This window comes from Micromesistius poutassou (assembly GCF_964030765.1).
Source record: "Micromesistius poutassou genome assembly, chromosome: 2".
Taxonomy (NCBI): domain Eukaryota; kingdom Metazoa; phylum Chordata; class Actinopteri; order Gadiformes; family Gadidae; genus Micromesistius; species Micromesistius poutassou.
This window is the reverse complement of record NC_140272.1, coordinates 15,473,076-15,494,958: the sequence shown is the minus strand read 5'-3', so window position 1 is coordinate 15,494,958 and position 21,883 is coordinate 15,473,076. Positions and strand designations below refer to the sequence as shown.

Below are 21,883 nucleotides of genomic sequence, written 5' to 3'. Positions count from 1 at the left end.
AGAAGAAAGTGATGTCTGTGGGGTTATATATACACGGTCCAACGGAGTTGAAGGGGCTTCTTCCATTTCCGCCCCCCCTTTTATACACCTAAAGTTATGCAAGATTCGAGGCCTCTGGAATGCCATTGGACGTCTGGGTGAAATATTATAGATTATAGAACAGGGAGGGCATGGGGTAACCGCAAGCACCTCCCCTAGAAATGCAGCAAATCTCTCCCGTTTGCTTCTGGTGAGGGTGGCCGCGCGCACTGGGGGTCCGGGAACGTGCATGTTGAAGCAGAGAGCGTGCATTGGCGGGCTGATGGTGACACGTGGCTCATCTCTGCCACCCCCCTCCGGCTTCACCGCACCGCATTGACATCAGTAGCGGCAACTGTCAACCCAACTTGGGGACCGCCGCCGAAATCGTGCAGCCCTGAAAAGAAAACGATATTATATCCCAACATTGCCGACCCCTGGATTGCGTAAAAGCTGTTGCGCGTCCGTTTGGAGCTCTAAACCCCGCGCGCCAAATCTCGGGCGTATTCGTCGACTATCAGCGCGCGCAGGAGCAAGATGCACAGACGGAGAGCAGGCGTCTGAAGGTGACATGTACCTGGGGATGATCCAGAGCAGCAGGCGTACCTTGAGCAAGAAGTGGAGATAGCAACTCGATCTCGGTCCGCGTTTGAAGATAACAGCGTTTGACATATACTCCGTGACTTTATCCAAGAGTTTTAAATTTTGAAAAAATAACAAATCGTATCTTAAACGACCGCTTAGAAAATACTAATTAGGATAAACCGATTTGCATAATCAAAAGCAAAAATGGCTACGTTAATAAGAAGCAAGCTTTCTAATAAGCTGTCCAATGCCGCTACCTCGGTCTCAAACAAATCCCAGGCGAAGGTGAGCGGGATGTTCGCCAGGATGGGCTTCCAAGCCGCCACGGACGAGGAGGGTTTGGGCTTCGCCGCCTGCGATGACCTGGATTATGACCATAGACAGGGGATGCAAATGGACATTTTAACAAACGACGAGGCAGGAGCCGGAGCAGGGAGCGGACAGGCTGGCACAGGGGAGGGGGGGTTGGATGGCGACAGCCACTACCAGAGAGATGGAACCGGTCTGCCGCCCTCAGGCTCCAAAGACGCAAGTCTGGCAGAAGAGGATAAACCAAAAATCACCGCATGGGAGGCCGGCTGGAACGTGACAAATGCCATCCAGGTAAAAAGCTAGGGTAAAGAAGGTGGTAGAGGGCCCACCATCTATGTTTTGTATCGTGATACCCGTTGCCTGGCATGAAATGCGCTACTCATTGAAAACACCCTTCATGGGGACGAATGCGTGGCGCACTGTCAATTTACACATTTTGATGACTAAACTCAGTAGTCCGTGTTATTTTTGATCACCTTTCTTTGTGTGCTTTCTGTAAAATGATGTTAATCAAAACATAATCGGTATCATCCACCTCGTCAGGGAGAAAACGCAAAATATGCTTTGACGAGACTGCGGAATTTTACGCACACGATTTCAACGAGAGAAGTAAACGACTGATCACATTTAGGGACATCCATGATTAACTTTAATACTGAAGAATATGTTACCTGAATATACCATACCAAATAATCAAGAAATATATATATTGTAATTGCTATAAAGTTACTTTCAATTAAATTGCGCGCGTCCATTACGCGTCGAACTTGCGCAGGTATTTATGCCTTTAAATGCCTTTAAAAACATATTTAATAGAAGGTGAATATCGAGCAATCAGATTGTCGTGTTTCTGTAAGTGCTATATAGCCTTAAAGCCCTTGTTGCTGGGGCGGTCTTGGCCAAAGCCACGACACAGTCAGCCAGCGCTACGTCACACTGTGTCTCCTCTTCCTCGTGATGACGAAAGAGGCGGGGGTGAGGGGGGGGGGGGGGGGGGGGGCGATGCTCAAAGCGAATCAGAAAGCCCACAATGGAAACCGTTGTCACCAGCCGTTCACCCATGTGTCAAAAGAGATTTAGGTTAAGAGTGTCGAGGTGAAATAATTTATTCGTTGCCCCCCTTAACATGGCCCGTTTGTGTTTTGCCTTCGCAGGGGATGTTCGTGCTCGGCTTACCCTACGCCATCCTGCACGGAGGATATCTCGGACTATTTCTTATCATTTTCGCCGCCGTGGTGTGCTGCTACACGGGCAAAATCCTCATCGCCTGCCTGTACGAAGAGAACGAGGACGGGCAGCTGGTGCGCGTCAGGGACTCGTACGTGGACATTGCCAACGCCTGCTGCGCGCCCAGATTCCCCTCTTTGGGCGGTCACATCGTGAATGTAGCCCAGATCATAGAGCTGGTGATGACCTGCATTCTCTACGTGGTGGTCAGCGGTAACCTCATGGAGAACAGCTTCCCCACCATGCCCGTCTCCCAGAAGTCCTGGGCCATCATCGCGACCCTGGCCCTCCTGCCCTGCGCCTTTCTCAAGAACCTGAAGGCCGTCTCCAAGTTCAGCCTGCTGTGCACGATGGCCCACTTCGTCATCAACGTCCTGGTGATCGCCTACTGCCTCTCCAGAGCCAGGGACTGGGCGTGGGACAAAGTCAAGTTCTACATCGACGTCAAGAAGTTCCCCATCTCCATTGGTATCATCGTGTTCAGCTACACCTCACAGATTTTCCTGCCTTCTCTCGAGGGGAACATGAACAAGCCCAGCGAGTTCCACTGCATGATGAACTGGACCCATATCGCCGCCTGCATCCTCAAGGGCCTGTTCGCCCTGGTGGCCTACCTGACCTGGGCGGACGCGACCAAGGAGGTCATCACAGACAACCTGCCGTCCACCATCCGAGCCGTCGTCAATCTTTTCCTAGTAGCCAAAGCCTTGCTGTCCTATCCATTACCGTTTTTCGCAGCCGTAGAGGTTTTGGAAAAAAGCTTTTTCGGTGACGGAGGACGGCCGTTTCCAGATTGCTACGGGGCCGACGGACGCCTGAAGTCTTGGGGTCTCACTCTTCGATGCACCCTGGTTGTGTTTACGTTGCTGATGGCCATTTATGTCCCACACTTTGCTCTCCTCATGGGGCTCACCGGAAGTCTCACGGGCGCGGGGCTGTGCTTTCTACTGCCCAGCCTCTTCCACCTCAAGCTTTTATGGAGAAAGCTGTTGTGGCACCACGTGTTCTTCGATGTCGCCATCTTTGTAATAGGGGGTATATGCAGTATATCTGGTTTCATTCATTCGATGGAGGGCCTCATAGAAGCGTACAAGTATAACATAGAAGAGTAGATTCAAAGTTAAACCATCGCTGAGAATTAGATGTCAACTGCAGATCCCCATTTTAGTGCAAAACACACGACTTCCTATTCAAGTGCAGCCCCTGCTTACTATACGCGTTCAACACATATTTGTGCGATGCATAGTCGTGCATCGATTTACGCACACACAAACACACACGCTCTCTATCTCTCTCAAACACAAACGCACGCACACACACACGCGCGCACACACACACACACACACACACACACACACACACACACACACACACACACACACACACACTGAGGAATAGATAGGTCTACGGTGACTGTGAGCGAGTGATTCATTCCCCACACACTATATGGATAACATGATGTATTGATATGCGAACAACGCTACATATAAATATTTTCCAGTGGAGTGAAGGTTTACAGTATTGAACAAATCAAACTTGCAAAATGGTCAATATGTCTTTTCATCACTCTTGTGGTGGACCCCCACTTGAGAATACATCATTGGACGTTGAAGGTTGTGATTGTGGACACAAATTTGACATATTGTGATTAAATTACTAATAAGAAGCGTTTATTTAAAAAATGCCACTTTCTTCTTTTTGGTGTTTTGCAGTATTCCAACAGGCCAGTGGTGAGTCACTGATACGCTTCTGGAATTGGTTAATAAGATGCAAATGAAATAGTCAGGCTGTTCTACCAATGAATGAATAGGAAAAGAGTAACGATGACAGCAAATAACACATGACATGTGGAAATTGGACCTCTCTCAAAATATTGGACCTAGATACCCCGACGTTTTGCAGCAGCTATACAAACTATGCATTGAATGTATGATATTCAGACACAAATATGATCAATCTGGGAGGACAAAAAATAACTCCCCAATTTTTCTTTACATTGACGCTCAAACTACGTTGGAATTGAGCCTATATGTCCCACAGAAAGGCCTATGTCCTACAGTGAGGCCCATGTCCTGAAGTGTGGCCTAGAGCCTACAGAGAGGCCTATACAGTTAGGCCTATAGCCTACAGAGAGGCCTAGACTATATAAGAAAGGCCTGGTTTGACAAGTTGACATTTTGGAAGACGATAATACGAGTTAACACGTATTATTTTGAACTGATTAGAGAACAATGGTCCACTCGAAGAGAGGGGCTGCAAAATTGTAATCCTTTAATCTAGGCTACTTCCGAAATGTTTTTCGTTGTGAATTTGAAATGTATATTCCAAGAATAGATTGATTGATTCTTTGTTCGAAATTCTGTCGTTTGGAGCTAAAATATTAAGAGATCAAAAAAATAAGAAAATGTGCATAAAGACATTGTTCATTCTGTGCAATCCAATGGGTCATGTGGAAATGTTATAAAAACCGTATGTGTAGTGTTACTGTGGTTTCAAAAAGATGGAATGTATATCTAAAAATCGTTATCATATATCGTGAAAATGAATATTAAAGAATAAATAAGTGAAATTATATTGTAAAATTGTGAGTGGTTTTATGTATTAAAAATGAAAGTGTGGGTTTCATGTATTTTTTTTTCTCTTTAATAAAATGCAAAAGATGGATATATTGAATTCTTAGATATTTGTGGGACTTATCCAACGTAGCCAAGCATGATTTCATAATTAGGAATAGCCAACCGAAATAAATGTTTTCAAATAACGCCCTTTTTTTATAGGCCTAACTGAGGGGCCTATAGGGCCTACGATTGAAGCACTGCTTTGATGGGGCCTCTCTGGTCTAAGGCTGCTTTTATCCTATAGCGTAGTATCCTAGACCTACTGCAATCGCAAGGATTTAAATTATACCTACCTGTCCACCTATCCACTGTGTTGCTTAGGACCATCTGTGTAGAAAAGCTTCGAGACAGAATATTGAGTCCTCTGGATAGGCCTGATCTCCATCTGTCTTCAACGTTCTTTGGGACGTACCATGCATGCACTCGCATGCGCGGTTATCTGTAGCCGTCTGGTTGGATTAAAAAGCGCAGTACAAATGTTTGGTAGAAAATAAAATATAGCGAGTTATCTGCACAGTATTTGAAAAATGAATTGTAAATAGCGATAATGTCTTGCAACTATCAAAGTACGATAGTCGTAACGCCAAAGGATGGGCTTTTCTTTAAAAGGGACCTCTTGGTGTTCGCGCCACAACATTGCAGACGGTGTAAAACAAATACTCTTCAAATAAAAAACAGAACGATCAAATAGATGAAATTAACATTTTATTTCATACACGTGTAACAATCTTATAGTTTAATACGTATTTTGTAAATCCCAGCAGATGGTGATGCGCGAGCACCCTCCAGTGGTCTGGTCAGGGAAACACTTGATCGCAGAAAGGGACTCATTGCAAAACACCAAGCCAAGTTAAATATTCAATGAGGCAATAATTTCCCTTGTATTAAAACAAAACGTTACTTAACCGAAGTATTGTCCTTTATCATTTTTTATTATTCAAGTAGTGGTGACATTCTCCAATAAAACTCATAATTACATAGAAATATGTACAGACAATAATACCATTGACAATGACAACCAAAAAAGGTGAAAACAATGGATCAACATGCCTGTAAGCAAGCCAATCCGCAGCTTGCACAAAGAAGTGATCCACAGTGCACACGAGCAGCTCAGAACAAAGGGCCCATCGGCTGCACGGGTTTCAAAGCGAGAAAGTAAAGACGACCACATCACAACAAACAGCGGCTCCGGTAAACTCATTTTCCCGGCTCTGTGCTGGCCGACGTGGATGCAGGCTTTTTAGTGGGCTTTTTAGTGGACTTCTCCACCACCCAGGGGTGGCACAGCACGCCCTGGATGGGCAGTCGCTGCATGGGGTTGTGCTTCAGCAGCCTGCCAATCAAGTCCTTCGCTTCTGCACAGATATTGGCCTGGGCCGGGTACGTATATTCCACCTATAGGCACAGGGAAAAATAACAATCCTTTAGATGAGCGTTCTCCTCATACAATGTTAATATCACTAGCTCGACGTGTGACCAGTTTATTGGGACCCTTATCATGAGAATTCAGGCAAGATTAAAGTCAATTCCGATCAGCTGAACAGCCAGTTGTTGGCATGTTCGATTTAGCGTTGACATTTGATAACACGCTGCAGTCCAGGGCGTGCGGCTCCTTACCCTGCAGATCTTGCGGTAAGTTTCCTCATGACTCTTTGTCTCAAAGGGGGGCTTGCCGACCAAGAACTCGTAGCAGAGGACACCCAGGCTCCACAGGTCCACCTTCTCGTCGTGGGTCCTACCCTCGATCATCTCCGGGGGCAGGTAATCCAGCGTGCCGCACAGAGTGGATCTCCTGGAGCAGCACAGAGAGGTACACGAGTTACTAGTGTCCACGAGTTACGATTGGCTCGGCTCCTAGGTTGATGTTTCACGCAAAGCCAGACACTATAAATGCTGCCTGCCTGATTTGGCTCATTATTGGGATTGGACACTATATTGCGCAAATGCATTACCTGGAGGAAGGCGTGTGCACAGACCACCCAAAGTCTGCAATCTTCAGCTCGCCATTGGCTCCAAGTAAGAGGTTCTCAGGTTTGATGTCTCTATGGATCACCTTCATGGAGTGGCAGTAGTTCAGAGCATCTGCAAGCTCCATTATGTACTAATGGGGCATTAAAATAAAACAACAATGGGCATGAGACGTACAATTATGGTTTTGGCTTTCTCAAAGTATGTCGATGCCACAAGTACATCCAAAAGGTTCCCATTAATTTATATTGCGTTAGTGTGTGCAGCTTTCTAGTGAAGCTTGTCACAACTACAGTACGACTTAAGGTAGAGTTATGGTTGGACGTTGACGTAACGCAATGACCACGGCAGTCGTGAACCTGTTTTGATTCTACGTCAAGCTTACGTTAGTGGAACAAGCACAGCCCTTGCTGCCGAGTCACCTCGAAGCAAGGTTACAATTTTTGGGAGGCGCGCGTCAGGCCCTTGCGGTGGACGCAAGGAGGGTCCGCAAAGACGTAATGGGTCCGTAACCCCCTTGCATTGCGTTGACGTCCAACCATAAATAAGCCTTAACTGACACACTAATGAAAGAATTTGAATTGAATTTGGGAGGTTGACGTTGTACAGAGATGGCCAGGACGACTCACCGTGGCGCTGCGCTCCTCACTGAAGCTGCCACAGCGCTGCAGCTCGCCGTAAAGCTCTCCCTTGGGTGCAAACTCCAGGATGAGGTAAACGCGAGACACGTCGTGGAAGTAGCCGTAGAGGCGCAGGATGTTTGGGTGCCTTTGGTAGACGAGGACAGAACATCAGAGCACCACTTCAGCACGGGGACTCAAGTATCTTTAGCATATTGCTCAATAGGCTTCAACAACTTAAACCTGATGCTGCCACTTTGTTGAAAACGTTGAAACTGCCGCCTTTGTCATAAATATGCCACGCTGTCTGTGGCAATAGGATGGCAGGGGAAGTAGGGAATCGACATGTCCCAGAGTACCTCTCAGACATTGTGATTTATTGGCAGTTTCTCACTAGGAGGACAGATGCGTTTTCTACCTGAGGTGAGACTGGATTTCCACTTCACGTCTGAGCTGGTGCTCCACCCCCGCCTTCTCCAGCTGCTTCTTGAAGAGCACTTTCAGGGCCAGGATGAACATGGTCTGACGTTCCCGGGCCAGGTAGACATTGCCAAATTTACCCTTCCCCAAGGGACGGCCGATGTCAAAGTTCTCCAGGTTCCATCGCTCTCTTTTGGAGCAACACAAGACTTAGAATTAGATTATACGAAGGCTTGATTACACAGTTTCCATAGAATTTACATTTGTGTTACATTTTCACCTTCAATGGAAGCTTCCATGGATAAACATTAGACAAAAAATAAAACTCTTAACACAATGATCAAATATGCAAGAAAAAAATTATCATACGTTGAATTTCCATTTGAAGATTCCTTCTTGGGTGCCTCGTCTAATGAAGAAAAGAGAACACATCAGTCAGGCATACTAATACACAGAAAAAGGATGGCAAGTGAATGTAATTATAAGCTTAATTCTAGTCATAATGATTACTTTGCGAAGGCTTCTTCTTAGAAGGCTCTGTTGTGTTTTTGGCAGGCTCTGGGTTGACTTTTGTGGCTTTCGGCTTGGCCTGACCAGACTGGACACCAGGCTTCTGTTGCGTTGCAGGGTTAACAGTGGGAGTGACCGGGTTCCTGTTTTGATCAGCTGCATAGCTGGGCTTGACAATAGCAGTGTCGACGTGCGATGCGGGCTTCTGGTGACTTACGGGCCGCTGTATGCGCTGCGGCCCATTTGACATCCCAAGGACCCTGGGAGTGTGGCTCGCTGGGGCGAAAGACTTTGGAGTGGTTTGAGCATGAGACACTGGAACTCTCTTTGGACCCAAGTTACTGGTAGTCTGCTAGGGAGGAGATCATCATGAGTAATATAGACCACCATTTTAAAACCCATGTCCCAACAAACCAAATACAGCTCAGTATGGTGTGTAACAAAAGTTATATTCAAGTTAATGCTTTAATGTTACCTTGACTCCAGGCCTTTGCAGTTTGCCATCCTTTCCACTAGCAGCATCCATGGTATATTCTGGAAAGAAATGATTCCATGTTATTGAAGTTCGCGACATGAAGAAATTATATAATAATTTGGGATTATTAGCGAAATCACACGATTTAGTCTCATAGCCATCGTTATACTAGAAATAAAATCTCGTCCGTAAGGTAGTCATCTGCATTTCCATTAAAATGCTACGCGAATGTCGATTGTATTCATTTTGCAAAACGGTTATACTATGTGTATATATATCGCCTGATTGAACCATTTTTAAATCCAGTAACTTATGCAGTCTACCAGCAATGGTAGCCATCCATCTCCAATATGGCAACATAACTTACCTAAAGATATGTTTGCACAAATTCCAGATGTAATTCTTGTCTTGTCTTTACTTTAAATACCGAAAATAAGCGATTGAATCGAACGAAGCTACAAGCCTTACTGCGGCAGGCTAGCTTCAGCTAGCCAGTCGAGCTGCATACATGTAATAAATATCAAGGTTGTTCAAAGATCTACCTGACCCCTCCAACCTCAAATAATGTAACAGGACACAACACCGTAAGACACAAAACTCTGCGTTAATAAATATTTAAAAAGTGGTATCCTATTTTAGACAAGCCACGAGATCGTCGCGTCAAGTTTTGACAATGGTTAAATACACTTCCTAATATCGCTTGTTGGTTGAATTCAAATGTCGCTCTTTTTAAAACCCAGAACCACTTCGACTCACATGATTGGCTGGAATGATCGCCATTACTTATGAACCATTGGCTGATTTGGAAGCGGGTTTCTGACGTCATCACAATGACATTTTCAGGTTTGAACTGTAGATGGCAGTAGTTGCCTGACAATATTGTATTGATATAAATATAAATCGATGAAATTATAATTGTCATTATTCTAAATATTTGTGAGCAATATCATCAACTCATCATATCCACTAAGGAACGTTAAAATTGATGAAGTCATCTGATTAAGGCGATTCCTGTACAAAATAATTTCTTGGAAATATGACATCTCGGTGTATATGGGACAATCAGGTTTCAAATAATAACATTTATGTTTAATGTCAGACACAGTACACTTTTATGTCTAAATCACATGTTCAAAACAAAAAAAAATGAAAACCACACATAACTGTTTGCTACTTTCAAAATCCCTAGCCACTCATTTGTATACAGTGGATGCATGTGTAATGCGGGACATAAACATCCACTGCATTTCCAGCATAAGCAAGCCGTTACTGCAATGTTTATTCAAGGGACTTTTTCTTAATCTATATATCTTGGCAAACCATGTTGTCAAATAACAATTAACAGAAATCAGTTTGAGGTTGATTCATCTTAATATATTTACAGTAAATTTATTATCATACAATTTTCTTTATTCCGTATCAACAGCAGGGGTTTCTGTATTTTTTAAAAATTGTTTCTAAGGAATTAAAAGTAACTAAATGCATGAGCATGTTATGAAGTCTGCTCTGTATTAATGAGTGTCAGAGATCCTTGAGGACGCTCTGATGTTCAAATGTTATTAATCCAGAAAAGCTAAATCTGCAAAAAAAAGCCAATAGTCAATACAATTTCACATAATAAATAATCTTTAATAGTATACACAGAAAGCAAAGACTTCACAATTTACTTTTACATATGAAAACTGCTTGAATTGCACATTTATTTCACAAGTTAGCTTATTATAAGGCTAATAACAATGTTTTCACAAAATCCCTAGTTATGTTAAGCAGCTTTGTTCTAAAAAAAATGTATTTTGGTTCCAAGTGTAAGCTCAGTCCCATCCACATATAGGACCTTTTGTATATCATTACTGGTAAAAGCCAGTAGATCCCAGAGCAGTATTATTTCAAAAATACACAACTGCCATTTCGATCAGTGGTCATGTTCAGATATTTGTTGGTTTGTAATAGTTTACAAGTGCTGGTGTTTAGCTTCAACAATCAAAGACAGTAGATTAGTTATTACCCCTCCAACCGTTTCAGCAAATAAGTGCTTGCCAACACACTGAAGATGGTCCAGTTCAATACCTCAAAACATAAATCCATGGTGTGCATCTTGATCCCTTCAGGTTACATAAATATTAAATTAAATAATCATACAAGAACAACATTACATGTATACAGGCTTGGCTCTAACATTCTCATCAGTTCATAGTTTGGAAGGGAAACCATGGTCACAATGTCAAGGCTCAATAGAGCTGGAGAACATCAGCCATGAAAAACCCTGTTGACTCACATTTTCCTCAGTGGCTGTGCCATGCCCTTCACTCAACATGAGACCTTGGCACTTGGCTACGTTCTGGTACCCTACATCATAGATCTCTAATCCACGACGACCAGACCCAGGACAAACGTTCCATTGCATTCATACACCCGGCCACAAAACAATGTTCTACAAAACCAAACGTGGTAAAGACTCTGTACTGCGGTAAAGGACTAGCATTCTGAGGTCTAACACCACACAGTATTGATGCTCACCAATGTACTGCACAATGCCACCAGACAGGGAGTAGTATCACTAGACTTTGGCACCTTTGAAAAACAAAGCAAATAATAAACTAAAACTAAATAACCGAACAATGCGTCGACCTCCTCCTTGTCAGTTTCACACAAGAGCTACTGGCTTTGAACATGGGTGGCGTTGAACAACTCTCGAGTCTTGCACCTGTTTACCTCTCTCTATAATGCCGTCCTCACCAGGGCTGACAGCATGCCCGGAAACCCGGTCTCAGAGTCCCCCCTCCACACTGCAGTTTGGCGCACGAATGCCTATCTAATGTAGACAGCAGTTCATGGCAAATGGAGGGATATGCAACTCTGGAACACGTAGAAGAGGCACCAAATCTAACACTAAAAAGGAAGGGAGGTGGGGGATGCTGACGCATGGCGACATTTTGGTAGTCTTTGTGTTTTTGCCACCCAGACACAAAGGGTGGGTTGTGGGCCGAAAGTGATGGTGTTATTTCGATGTAACTGCCGCAGCCATGGGCGTGCGTATTGTGCTGCGCGCCGTGGCCGCCAGCTCCTCGATTTCCGTGTTCAGACGTCTGATGACCCATTCCATCGCCTCGCGCCCCTGAAGGAGAAAAACAAAATGGAGCCCCAAAGATTACATGACAGGCAAGGAAAAAAGTTCATACTAAAGATTCATGTGGAAGAGCCCCCTGCCAAGAATATAGGGTGCAGATGGTCTTTTGTTCAAATATTTAACCATAATATTAATTAAGCAAATGAATCTATTATATAGTGATCATTTTATAAAGTACAATCATCTGTTACAGTGGGGAAACCCTTTTCTTTTAACACCTATTTGGAAATGATTTGTTGTAAACAGCATGACAGACATGTACTTGGGAGTCACAACCATACACATATAAAATAAGGACAAGTCAAGAGCATCTCTCACCTTGCCAGCGTTGGTATTCATGGTGGAGGCCATGACTCCCTCCAGGTAACTACTGAGGCTCACTCCCTTCACAGAGATGATTGCTTCCTGAGTCAATACCGTTCTAGTGAGAATAGAAGAAGAATATATTAAAACAAAGACTTTGCAAAACATTACCTGTACTAAAATAAGGTATTTATAAAAAAGGGCTGAATTTGCAGCCCATTTTGTTTCAACATACCTTTCTGGATCCTGAGGATGTGGTTTGTAGGTTAACTTCTCATCCACGGATATCAAGTTTGTTAAGGTGATCTGTAGACACAATGATAAGCATAAATGTCAAGCAAAGGTTGTGTTTGGACAAGAATGATCTCGACCATCCAACACCCCTGAAACACTAGTGGCATGATTATACATGTACAGTATGTGCAGAGTTCTTTGGTGGTTTAGTTCACACTATAACCGTACACTACAGTATACAGTACTATTCCCTATATTATGGTATCCTTAAACAGTAGAAGGGAGGGGATTGCTAACATGATACATGTTTGTAAAATGTTTATGATCCTTGGTTTGGGAGCATGGTTTGCAGCATTATAGGAAGGACTGGGGGATATGTTAAAATGTAATACCACAATAATAAATAAAATAATAAACAAAAGGAATAAAACACAATATCGATAACGATTTTTGAAGTATATGGGAATGCAATGTTTGGAATCAGACTAATATTAGTTTTCCCTTCTTTGTGATGTTTCAAACCTCATATTTTGATCATTTAAAAAAAGGTTCATCTTCTCGTCATTATTAATTTAGAATATACAATATCATTCAAAGATAATAAATGATGATATGTAATAATTGCACAGCCCGAATTCAAGGGCAATGTCTGGATCACCAGATTATTGGACCTTTACTAAAGAGGTCCTTAAGGATACAGTTTACAGTGCATTACATGAATCAGATTTCGGGCACAGATGCACCTACACATGAAAAGGTATTTTTTTATGAATAATAAAAAATAATGAATGACAGTACTCACATTTGTGGACTGAAGTTCAAAAACCTTCTCTTTGGGGTCTACAACCGAATGCTCCTGGATGTACGTGCATGTCCGTGTGTTGCCAATGATCTACAGGAAAGAAACAAACAGCAAAAGATGTTACTATATTTCTCATGAATAAAATGAAGTGGTCTGCAAGCATATTGTGCTCGGAGTGGAAGTCAACCCTGACCCCAACTGATGGGAGACAGCAAAACGTTTTGAAAGAAAAATATACATTTTCCCACAAAGTCTGGTAACAGCCTGCAGAACTCCGTCCAGAAAAATATGACGTTATAATGGTCGGGTTAATGTAAGATATCAAACCAAAAAAAGCCAAACCATCACAAAATCGAATTAACTACTTACTGAACCAAGATCTAATTCTAGTGCTCGTCAACTTGGTTCACCTTTCAGACCTCAGCAGGACTTAGTCCAAGACAATCTGATTAAGATGAATAGAATATACCATTGACCACAGGTCAATAGACAGACCGCGTCTGTAAATGGAATTAGACATCGTATTAATACTCTTTTGCCCGGTCTTCTGACATTAAAGACAAAACGGCGGCTATTAAGTTATGCTACTGATTGCTGGGTACTGTTGGCTTAGGTTGCACAAGGGCATGAGTGGAAGTCATGTGGATACTCAACTCTGGCCCCCGAGGCTGGGAGACATGGGGTAATAGTGTAGAAGAAATTTTTGGGTGATGAACAGGTCCTACTTAACACTGGCACAGTGGTAGGTTACACCTGGAAACTGAACACTCAATACATGGCCCCCTGCCAAGTGCTAAGCATTCCTTATAAACCAGTAATTCATCTATAGAAAAAAACTGAAAATACACAACAGCGATTACAGCCTGTCTTCAAAAGTAGCACTCTCAAATATATATTGAAATGATGCCACATTATTCTCTATAAACACGCAAGTTCAGCTACAAAACTAAGAACTATGACAACTATAGTAGCTCACTTTATGACCAATATTCTTTCGAATTTTGTGATACAAACATGAACAACGTGACCTGGAGTGTGTAACAAGAGCTCCCGACGTAGGGGCACACAACTCCTCACTCAACAGGGACGTCCCTTATTATCGAGGGGCTAATACGAGCTGGAATGTTACATCACATGACACGAGGTCTGGAAACACATAAACCGCAGCCCAGTGTCGTACAGCACGAGCTGTGACAGAGTCATGGACTCATCCGGTCTGGAGCATTTCTAAAATAGCCTTACCTTGAGTAGCAAGGTCAACCTTGTTCAAACGCATTAGTCTCCCCGGCCTAATGCACCTACTCTTTGCTGACATGGGATGGGCTTTAATCGAAAACAAACTTATTTTCTGTATGAAATAATATTTTTTCATGCCAATTTTTTACAACTGACCTCCAGTGAGAGGAGGAATTTAAGTTTTATACTTTTTTTTTTATAGCTTTTTACCTTTATACTAGCTAAAGTGAAGCCAACATATGCCGCATATAGGCCTACAAAAACACTTCTCTAGCATTGCTATGATTTACACCTCCCCACCTCTTTCATAGGGGGTTTGTCTTAACAGTACTGATATACAGCTCCACAAAAATACTATCAATCAATAATTATAACCTGGATACTTACAGACTTTACTATAGACGGGAGGCCCCACTCTGTGCTTAGCAGTCGTTTACTGTGCAGGCATCCCTGCTTGTCTACGGATCTGTCCAGGACATCAACTCCTATCACACTGGGGTTCATGGGGTTAGGGTACTTCTGCATGGCCGCCTTGGTCACCGTCTCCCACGGATGGCTGCAAGCAGAGGACACGGATGATATTTACATTTTATTTTGTGTAATCTTACAAAATAGTTTATATGGAGACACTATTTAGATATCTCAACATGCTTATTAGCGAATTCACAGTGACGCTCATCATTTCTGAGAAGCCCATCTTGACATGAAAGAAAGGGTTATATAAATAACACCGCTACTTCCTCGTGGTGTTTGATACCATTTTTTCTATTTCATTCATGGGAATGGCACTACATTTTGATTTTTTAGCAACGACAGCATGGTGCAAGTAACGGCGATTGTGAATGGTTGCCATGGAGATAACGCGAACGCAAGTACGCCGTGACGCAAGTTACAATCGCGGCTAAATTTGGGTGAAAGGTTGAGCGATGATGTACGACACCGGCGCGTCATAATAGGCGCTCTGACAGGTTACGCAATCGCACCGCAATGTCTCGACCAATGTCTATCTTTAGCGACGTCCTCAAATATTACATTTCATCTGTAAACCGTGTAATGAATGATTGAATTGTGCAGCTCTTTTCACTGAGTAGCGACATAGAACTACTGCCTGTTCAACAGAGAGGAATGTCGTTCTACACGTGATTGCCTTCAGTGCGAATCAAATGATCTAACAGCATATTGCGCACGCAAGCGTAGATCTAACTGGAACTACTTACTTGAATATGTGTTCTGATGTCCAGATCTTCATGTCTGAATATGGGTTGGTCGGGTACCCGGTGCGAAGTTGGAGTCAGGAGTGGAAAAGCCGGTAGGCACGGTCACACTGGGCGAGTTAGCCGAGAGCTAAGCAGTAGGAGAGGTGCTACACTCCGCCCACTCCAGCAAGGTCACATGAGTAGTTGTAGGCTACGTACTTCCGCCGCATTCTGATTGAAGGAATTTGCTTGCACTTGGAACATAGCATTGAAGCTGGAAGGCATCATGTGCTTGGAAGTTTAGGACATTGACCCTTCTCTCTCACACACACACACACGCACACACGCACACACGCACACACGCACACGCACGCACGCACGCACGCACACACACACACACACACACACACACACACACACACACACACACGTATTTCATGAGAGAGATTTTACTTTTGCTAGTACTTTTATAGTATAATATATGTATATGTATATATATATATATATTTATTTATTTTTTTGTATTTAACGTCCGTTTTATACTTATATTACTTATATATTCCATATTCCTAACCTTTTTACCTGACATTTCTATTGTATTGTTCACCTGCTTTGGCAATGTAAATGTATATTTCTCATGCCAATAAAGCTTTTTTAAATAGAATTGAATTGAATTGAGAGAGGGAGAGAGAGAGAGAGAGAGAGAGAGAGAGAGAGGGAGAAAACGATGCATTATATTATTATTACTATATTATATTATTCATATTTAGAATCTGCTGCATGAAACATCATTGCCTTAAGGATAAATGACAACAGCTATGCAGTTTTATGTGTATTGCCTCACTGAAGACATGGGAAATCTTCAAATTCCATTGCTAGATGTGCTTATCTCATTGTAACCCAGATCCTCCATATCTCTTCACCAACCCTTCGTTAGGACATGTTTGGTGGTGCACTGTGGAAACGCATTGACACGTCACACATGCTTATCAAGGAGTACAGACAGGGCAACTTGGGTATTGTATAATCTCTCTTTGCCATACTTGTGAAATAGGGAGGAGGGCTCTACATAGTTAGCATGAAGAGTGCAATGCAATGCTGCCATAATTGTGGGAATAGATTCGATTTAGTTGGTTTAATTGAGTTTTCCATAGAATACGTGAATATGCTAAATTCATTGTTGGAGTGGTCCTGCAAACATCAGTTACTTACGACTGGAGTTTACTTTGATTGTGTTATTATTTTATTTAGTTGAATCAATCTCATAGTGTGAAGGAAAAATTAACACAAAATTAAAAGAAATACTCAAATAGCAGTTTTACAATACATAAATTACCTAGAACTAAAACTATGATTTAATTTCTGTACAACTTCATTATAATCCAGTAGTGAACAACTTAATAAGCATGCATACAATATAAATAATTCCGAAAGTAGTCGAAAATACAATTCACATGTCTATTGGCAATCGCACAAAACAAAACGAGTAACTAAACATCTTTAATCTGCACGGTGCTACAATCACATTCACTATAAACATTGACACGACTTTCACTGGTCCTCGTCACTTTCCGTGGTTTCAATCACTACTTCGCTCACTCGCTGCTCCCTCATCGATTCTGTGCGAGACTGAACCTTCGTTATAGCCTTTGTCGAGGTCGCCACCGGCCGCCGCGCCCCTTCCGCCGCCTCTTCCTCCTCCCCTCCCTCCTCCTCCAATTCCTGGTCGGCGGTGGCGTCCTGGTACTGCTGGTACTCCGACACCAGGTCGTTGAGGTTGCTCTCGGCCTCAGTGAACTCCATCTCGTCCATGCCCTCCCCCGTGTACCAGTGGAGGAAGGCCTTGCGTCGGAACATGAGGGAGAACTGCTCCCCCACGCGCCGGAACACCTCCTGGATGGCCGTGTTGTTGCCGATGAAGGTGGCCGCCATCTTCAGCCCCCGGGGCGGGATGTCGCACACGGCCACCTTCACGTTGTGCGGGATCCAGTCCACAAACTGGTGGCTGTTCTTCAGCTGCATGCTCAGCATCTGCTCGTCCACCTCCCGGGTGGACATCCGGCCCCGGAACATGCCGGCCACCGTCAGGTACCGCCCCCTCCTGGGGTCGCAGGCCGTCATCATGTTGCGCGGGTCGAACATCTGCTGGGTGAGCTCGGGCACGGTGAGGGCGCTGTACTGGCGGCTGCCACGCGCCGTCAGCGGTGCGAAGCCCGGCATGAAGAAGTGCAGGCGGGGGAAGGGCACCATGTTGACGGCCAGCTTCCTCAGGTCGGCGTTGAGCTGGCCGGGGAACCGCAGGGAGGTGGTGACCCCGCTCATGGTCATGCACACCAGGTGGTTGAGGTCGCCGTAGGAGGGCGTGGTCAGCTTGAGCGTGCGGAAGCAGATGTCGTAGAGGGCCTCGTTGTCGATGCAGAAGGTCTCGTCCGTGTTCTCCAGGAGCTGGTGCACGGAGAGTGTGGCGTTGTAGGGCTCCACCACCGTGTCGGACACCTTGGGCGAGGGCATGACGCTGAAGGTGTTCATGATGCGGTCGGGGTACTCCTCGCGGATCTTGTTGATGAGCAGGGTGCCCATGCCTGAGCCGGTGCCCCCGCCCAGGGAGTGGACGAACTGGAAGCCCTGCAGGCAGTCGCAGCTCTCACTCTCATGCCTCACCTGGTCAATCACCTGCTCCACAAGCTCGGCCCCCTCCGTGTAGTGGCCCTTGGCCCAGTTGTTGCCGGCTCCGGAGTTCCCTGGAACACAACACAGAGCCATGTGGAAAGCAAGGATCGCTCAGTGTTCTTCAATGGAGAAGAAACACCTGATAGAAAAGTCGCAATAAGAATATCAAATGATTCATTTCAATCAATGAAAGGCTTTTTAACCCTGCCACACAACAACAACACAACAAAACATATGTTGTTCATACTGTACATTGTTGCATACAATAGAAAGTAATATATCATCATCAACCATGGATGGCACAAAGTGTTTAATTTTCACCATGGATGAAGTTGTCTGGCCTGAAGAGGGCGCCGATGCGGCTCCCTCTCACACTGTCCATGGTTCCAGGCTCCAGGTCAATAAGCAAGGCCCTCGGCACATATTTACCACCTGGAATGGGGAATCAGTACAATCAAATGATCAAATGAAGAATAAAATTTAAATGTATTTGATTAAAATAAATACAAATGATTGTAACACCTTCCTTACCTTATATTATCTTATCTTTCAATTTAATTTGATTTGGAACTGAAATTGCACGTTTCCTTACCATTTGCCTCATTGAAGTACACATTGACCCTTTCAAGTTGGAGGTTGCTATCTCCTTCATAGAGGCCTGTAGCGTTAAGGCCATGTTCCTCGCTGATCACTTCCCAAAACTTAGAAAAAGGAGAAATGACAGCAATTATAAGTACTTCAAAAACATTACCAACAAAGCAATACAATTAACTAACAACATCTAACAACATGTTTAAGTGTAACTTTGAACTTAAACAAGTGTGTCTGCTAACTTAACAAAATATGTTAATGCACAAAAGGAATACGACGGAAGTGTCATTGAGAACCTATATTAAACTACTTTTTGAACATATTATGAGCTTGTTACTAAAATAAGGTCAATCTAATGATCTAGGGAGCCTATCACACTCTGATGTAGGCTACTCTCACAAAACACTCCACCAACTATTCACTATTTCACCTTTGGTATCTATATGCTTGCTTTTTAACTCAGAATCAAATGGATATGTAATGCAGAACCAAGCATCAAAGGAGCAGGACAATGAACAACATGGATGTATGAATGAATAGTGACGCAAACCTACAAGTTACAAATACCTGTGGATCAAAGTGGTTACTTTCTGCCCTCTATTGGTCAGAAATACTTTTTAATCCATGTATCGCTCAATATTGTAATGCAATTGGTCTTGTATTACCAATTTTTCCAGATATAACAGGAAATAATTTTGGATATTATTCAGCTTATTTTCTCTTCCTTGCTTTGTGTTTTACGTGATAAAAAAAAGTCCCGCCCATGTTAGCCTTGCATTGCCCCTTATCTTTTACCAGAGACCACAAGGAACACCCTGTCACTCACAACTGCCAGTAGTAACACATAAGTTTTACAATATGCACCAATCACTAGGCTACATTGAGAAATTACTCTAAAGATATAATTGTACTGTTCTTGATATGCAGCTCTGGTATTTGAATTATGCTTTAAACATCCTCTTGAAGATGATTGGTTACATTTGAACGTTTGGATGTCATACAACTGCTGGTTTTCTTTGGAAATGGGACACCACGACAAACGAAAGGATTTCTTTAAAAGTAACACACATTGAATTCTTATTTGTAATTATTTTTGAGTCGTTTCAAAGCTCTTTATGCTATTACATTTTTATTTAGGACAATTGTATTTGTTATAATTGTTTTTATATTATTATTAACTATTGAAGATAGTTTTGAAGGCATAGAGAATTTCTTTTGTTATTTATTACCTTTGAGCCAATCTGGTTTCCGCATTGTCCAATTTGTAGATGTACAATTTCACGCATGATGATGAAGCCAAAGCACAGGGTATGGACTGGGTCTCTGATACTCCAATCCTCCAGCTGGTCTTTTATACCGCCCATGATGTCATCACTGATGTGATGTCATGTTAATCAATAGAAACTAAACGGAAGCATCTTATTTATTCTATGCAAATTGCACTTTATAAACTGACATTATAATCAATTGAATACAGTACATATGTTGTCCAATTTAATATGATACAATTATTAAAGGATAGTATTTTTTTTTACTTTTGCTTTAGCCTACTTTATTCCTTCCTGATAATGTGGCTCAATCTGCAGTAAGGAAGAGAGGAACTATTCAGAAGTATTCAGCTTTTTTTGACTTAAGGATTTCAAGTGTAATTACTTTATTGCATATCATATACTGAACATATTAGTCGTACAAGCCTTTTCTCTAGTGCTGAATAGTATCTGTTATCCCTGACATGCATGGAGGATCGGAAGGAAGTGTCCTAGAGACGAGGCGACATGTGTCTCTGCTTGGTAACTGATAACACCCCTTGTACTGGCCAAATTAAACGCAACACACACATAGACACACACAGACAAACATACCCACACATACAGACTTCTCAAATAAAAAGCGAAACAATCGCTGACAAGACTAGCAGAAAAAAACTGGACATAATTAAATGGTAAACCAGTCTATGAACATGGCACATGGATAATGCTTATCCATTATCCAACGTATCATGTCATAAGGGAATAAATAAAAATATATGCAATGTTATTACTAAAATAATACTATGAATCACATAACCCTTTCAAGACTTGAGTTGTGATTAAAAGGTTTTCTAGATAACTAGTTAGCCAGTTTCATATTCATAAAGATCTAGAGCGGTGTGATGCTACCATCTAGAGGCCTATCGGTATAACATATGGCAGACCTGCGCTATGACTGTCAAGCAGGCAATGCAATTCACAGAGAGTAAACATTTCACCGTGAACGTTAGTGTCTCTTAATAAGTAAAAGTTTGATAAAAATGCAGTAATTGATTAAATGGGCCCTTCTGTTTCCTATTGGTCATGAAACCAGATCAAGCATTATCTCAAACTCAACTCAGAGAGACGTCTGACAGAGAGTGTCTCTTCTATTTTGTACTATTTATGTCCTACTATCCATTTTGTGATATTTTATATTATGTACCACTATGTTATTAAGCAGCACCTTTTATCCAAAGTGCCTTAAAGTGAATTCAGATATTTTGCATCTTGCTGAACAAGGCTCATAAGTTAGCCTTTAGACATTGGGAGTTGAGCCCAGTACATTTTGACCCTATACACTATAATGTAACGAATGGTATCCTTAACTTCTGCATATTTACTGAGATTGTTTAGATAAAGGCTGGAGAAGGCCAGTTTAAATTATCACTCTGCAAATGTTGACAACTTTGGGTTTTTGGAAAATTGGGAACGGTCCCTTGCTTCCATCTCTGACCATAGTCGGCAGCCAAAGTGCTACACTCAAGGGACCAATACACCAGGTCCCTGGGGGCCCGGAGAGCTTCAGGGAACTTGCCTGTATTTTGGCCAGAAGCACCCAATTTGGATGTGTGAGGGTGCTGCCTCACCCTGGGAAGCAGCAGTGTTACCCACTATGTCCTCTATTATATATATCTTCACATATATGATGTGCTTATGAATTTGTGCATAATAATTATGAG

General features: G+C 42.9%; 4 protein-coding genes across 5 annotated transcripts; 1 reads left to right on the top strand and 3 right to left on the bottom strand.

Annotated features, from left to right (window-relative positions):
* Positions 1 to 807: 807 nt before the first annotated feature.
* slc32a1 (solute carrier family 32 member 1) lies at positions 808 to 3,254 on the top strand (the record flags this gene model as incomplete). The annotated part of the gene is made up of 2 exons (XM_084464629.1): positions 808 to 1,206; positions 2,070 to 3,254. The coding sequence occupies 2 exons, from the start codon at positions 808 to 810 to the stop codon at positions 3,252 to 3,254; spliced, it is 1,584 nt and encodes a 527-aa protein (XP_084320755.1).
* A 2,295-nt stretch (positions 3,255 to 5,549) lies between these two features.
* aurka (aurora kinase A) lies at positions 5,550 to 9,427 on the bottom strand. Of its 2 annotated transcripts, none has more exons than XM_084464631.1 (9): positions 9,121 to 9,427; positions 8,754 to 8,812; positions 8,279 to 8,630; positions 8,138 to 8,177; positions 7,767 to 7,958; positions 7,358 to 7,496; positions 6,713 to 6,861; positions 6,378 to 6,552; positions 5,550 to 6,155 (listed from the first exon to the last, which is right to left on the bottom strand). In XM_084464631.1, exons 2-9 carry the CDS (start codon positions 8,802 to 8,804, stop codon positions 5,958 to 5,960), a joined length of 1,296 nt encoding a protein of 431 aa, XP_084320757.1. In that variant the 5' UTR covers positions 8,805 to 8,812; positions 9,121 to 9,427; the 3' UTR covers positions 5,550 to 5,957. The 2 variants fall into 2 exon arrangements, with proteins under 2 accessions (XP_084320757.1, XP_084320758.1); XM_084464632.1 differs by having other exon boundaries at positions 8,279 to 8,627.
* Positions 9,428 to 10,386: 959 nt separating this feature from the next.
* prelid3b (PRELI domain containing 3) lies at positions 10,387 to 15,799 on the bottom strand. Its single transcript, XM_084464636.1, has 6 exons — positions 15,673 to 15,799; positions 14,843 to 15,011; positions 13,220 to 13,309; positions 12,419 to 12,489; positions 12,199 to 12,301; positions 10,387 to 11,868 (listed from the first exon to the last, which is right to left on the bottom strand). Exons 1-6 carry the CDS (start codon positions 15,702 to 15,704, stop codon positions 11,752 to 11,754), a joined length of 582 nt encoding a protein of 193 aa, XP_084320762.1. The 5' UTR covers positions 15,705 to 15,799; the 3' UTR covers positions 10,387 to 11,751.
* Positions 15,800 to 16,906: 1,107 nt separating this feature from the next.
* On the bottom strand, positions 16,907 to 20,231 carry LOC311339255 (tubulin beta-4 chain-like). The gene is made up of 4 exons (XM_084464630.1): positions 20,142 to 20,231; positions 18,914 to 19,022; positions 18,643 to 18,753; positions 16,907 to 18,392 (listed from the first exon to the last, which is right to left on the bottom strand). The coding sequence occupies exons 1-4, from the start codon at positions 20,196 to 20,198 to the stop codon at positions 17,203 to 17,205; spliced, it is 1,467 nt and encodes a 488-aa protein (XP_084320756.1). The 5' UTR covers positions 20,199 to 20,231; the 3' UTR covers positions 16,907 to 17,202.
* Between the last annotated feature and the right edge of the window lie 1,652 nt (positions 20,232 to 21,883).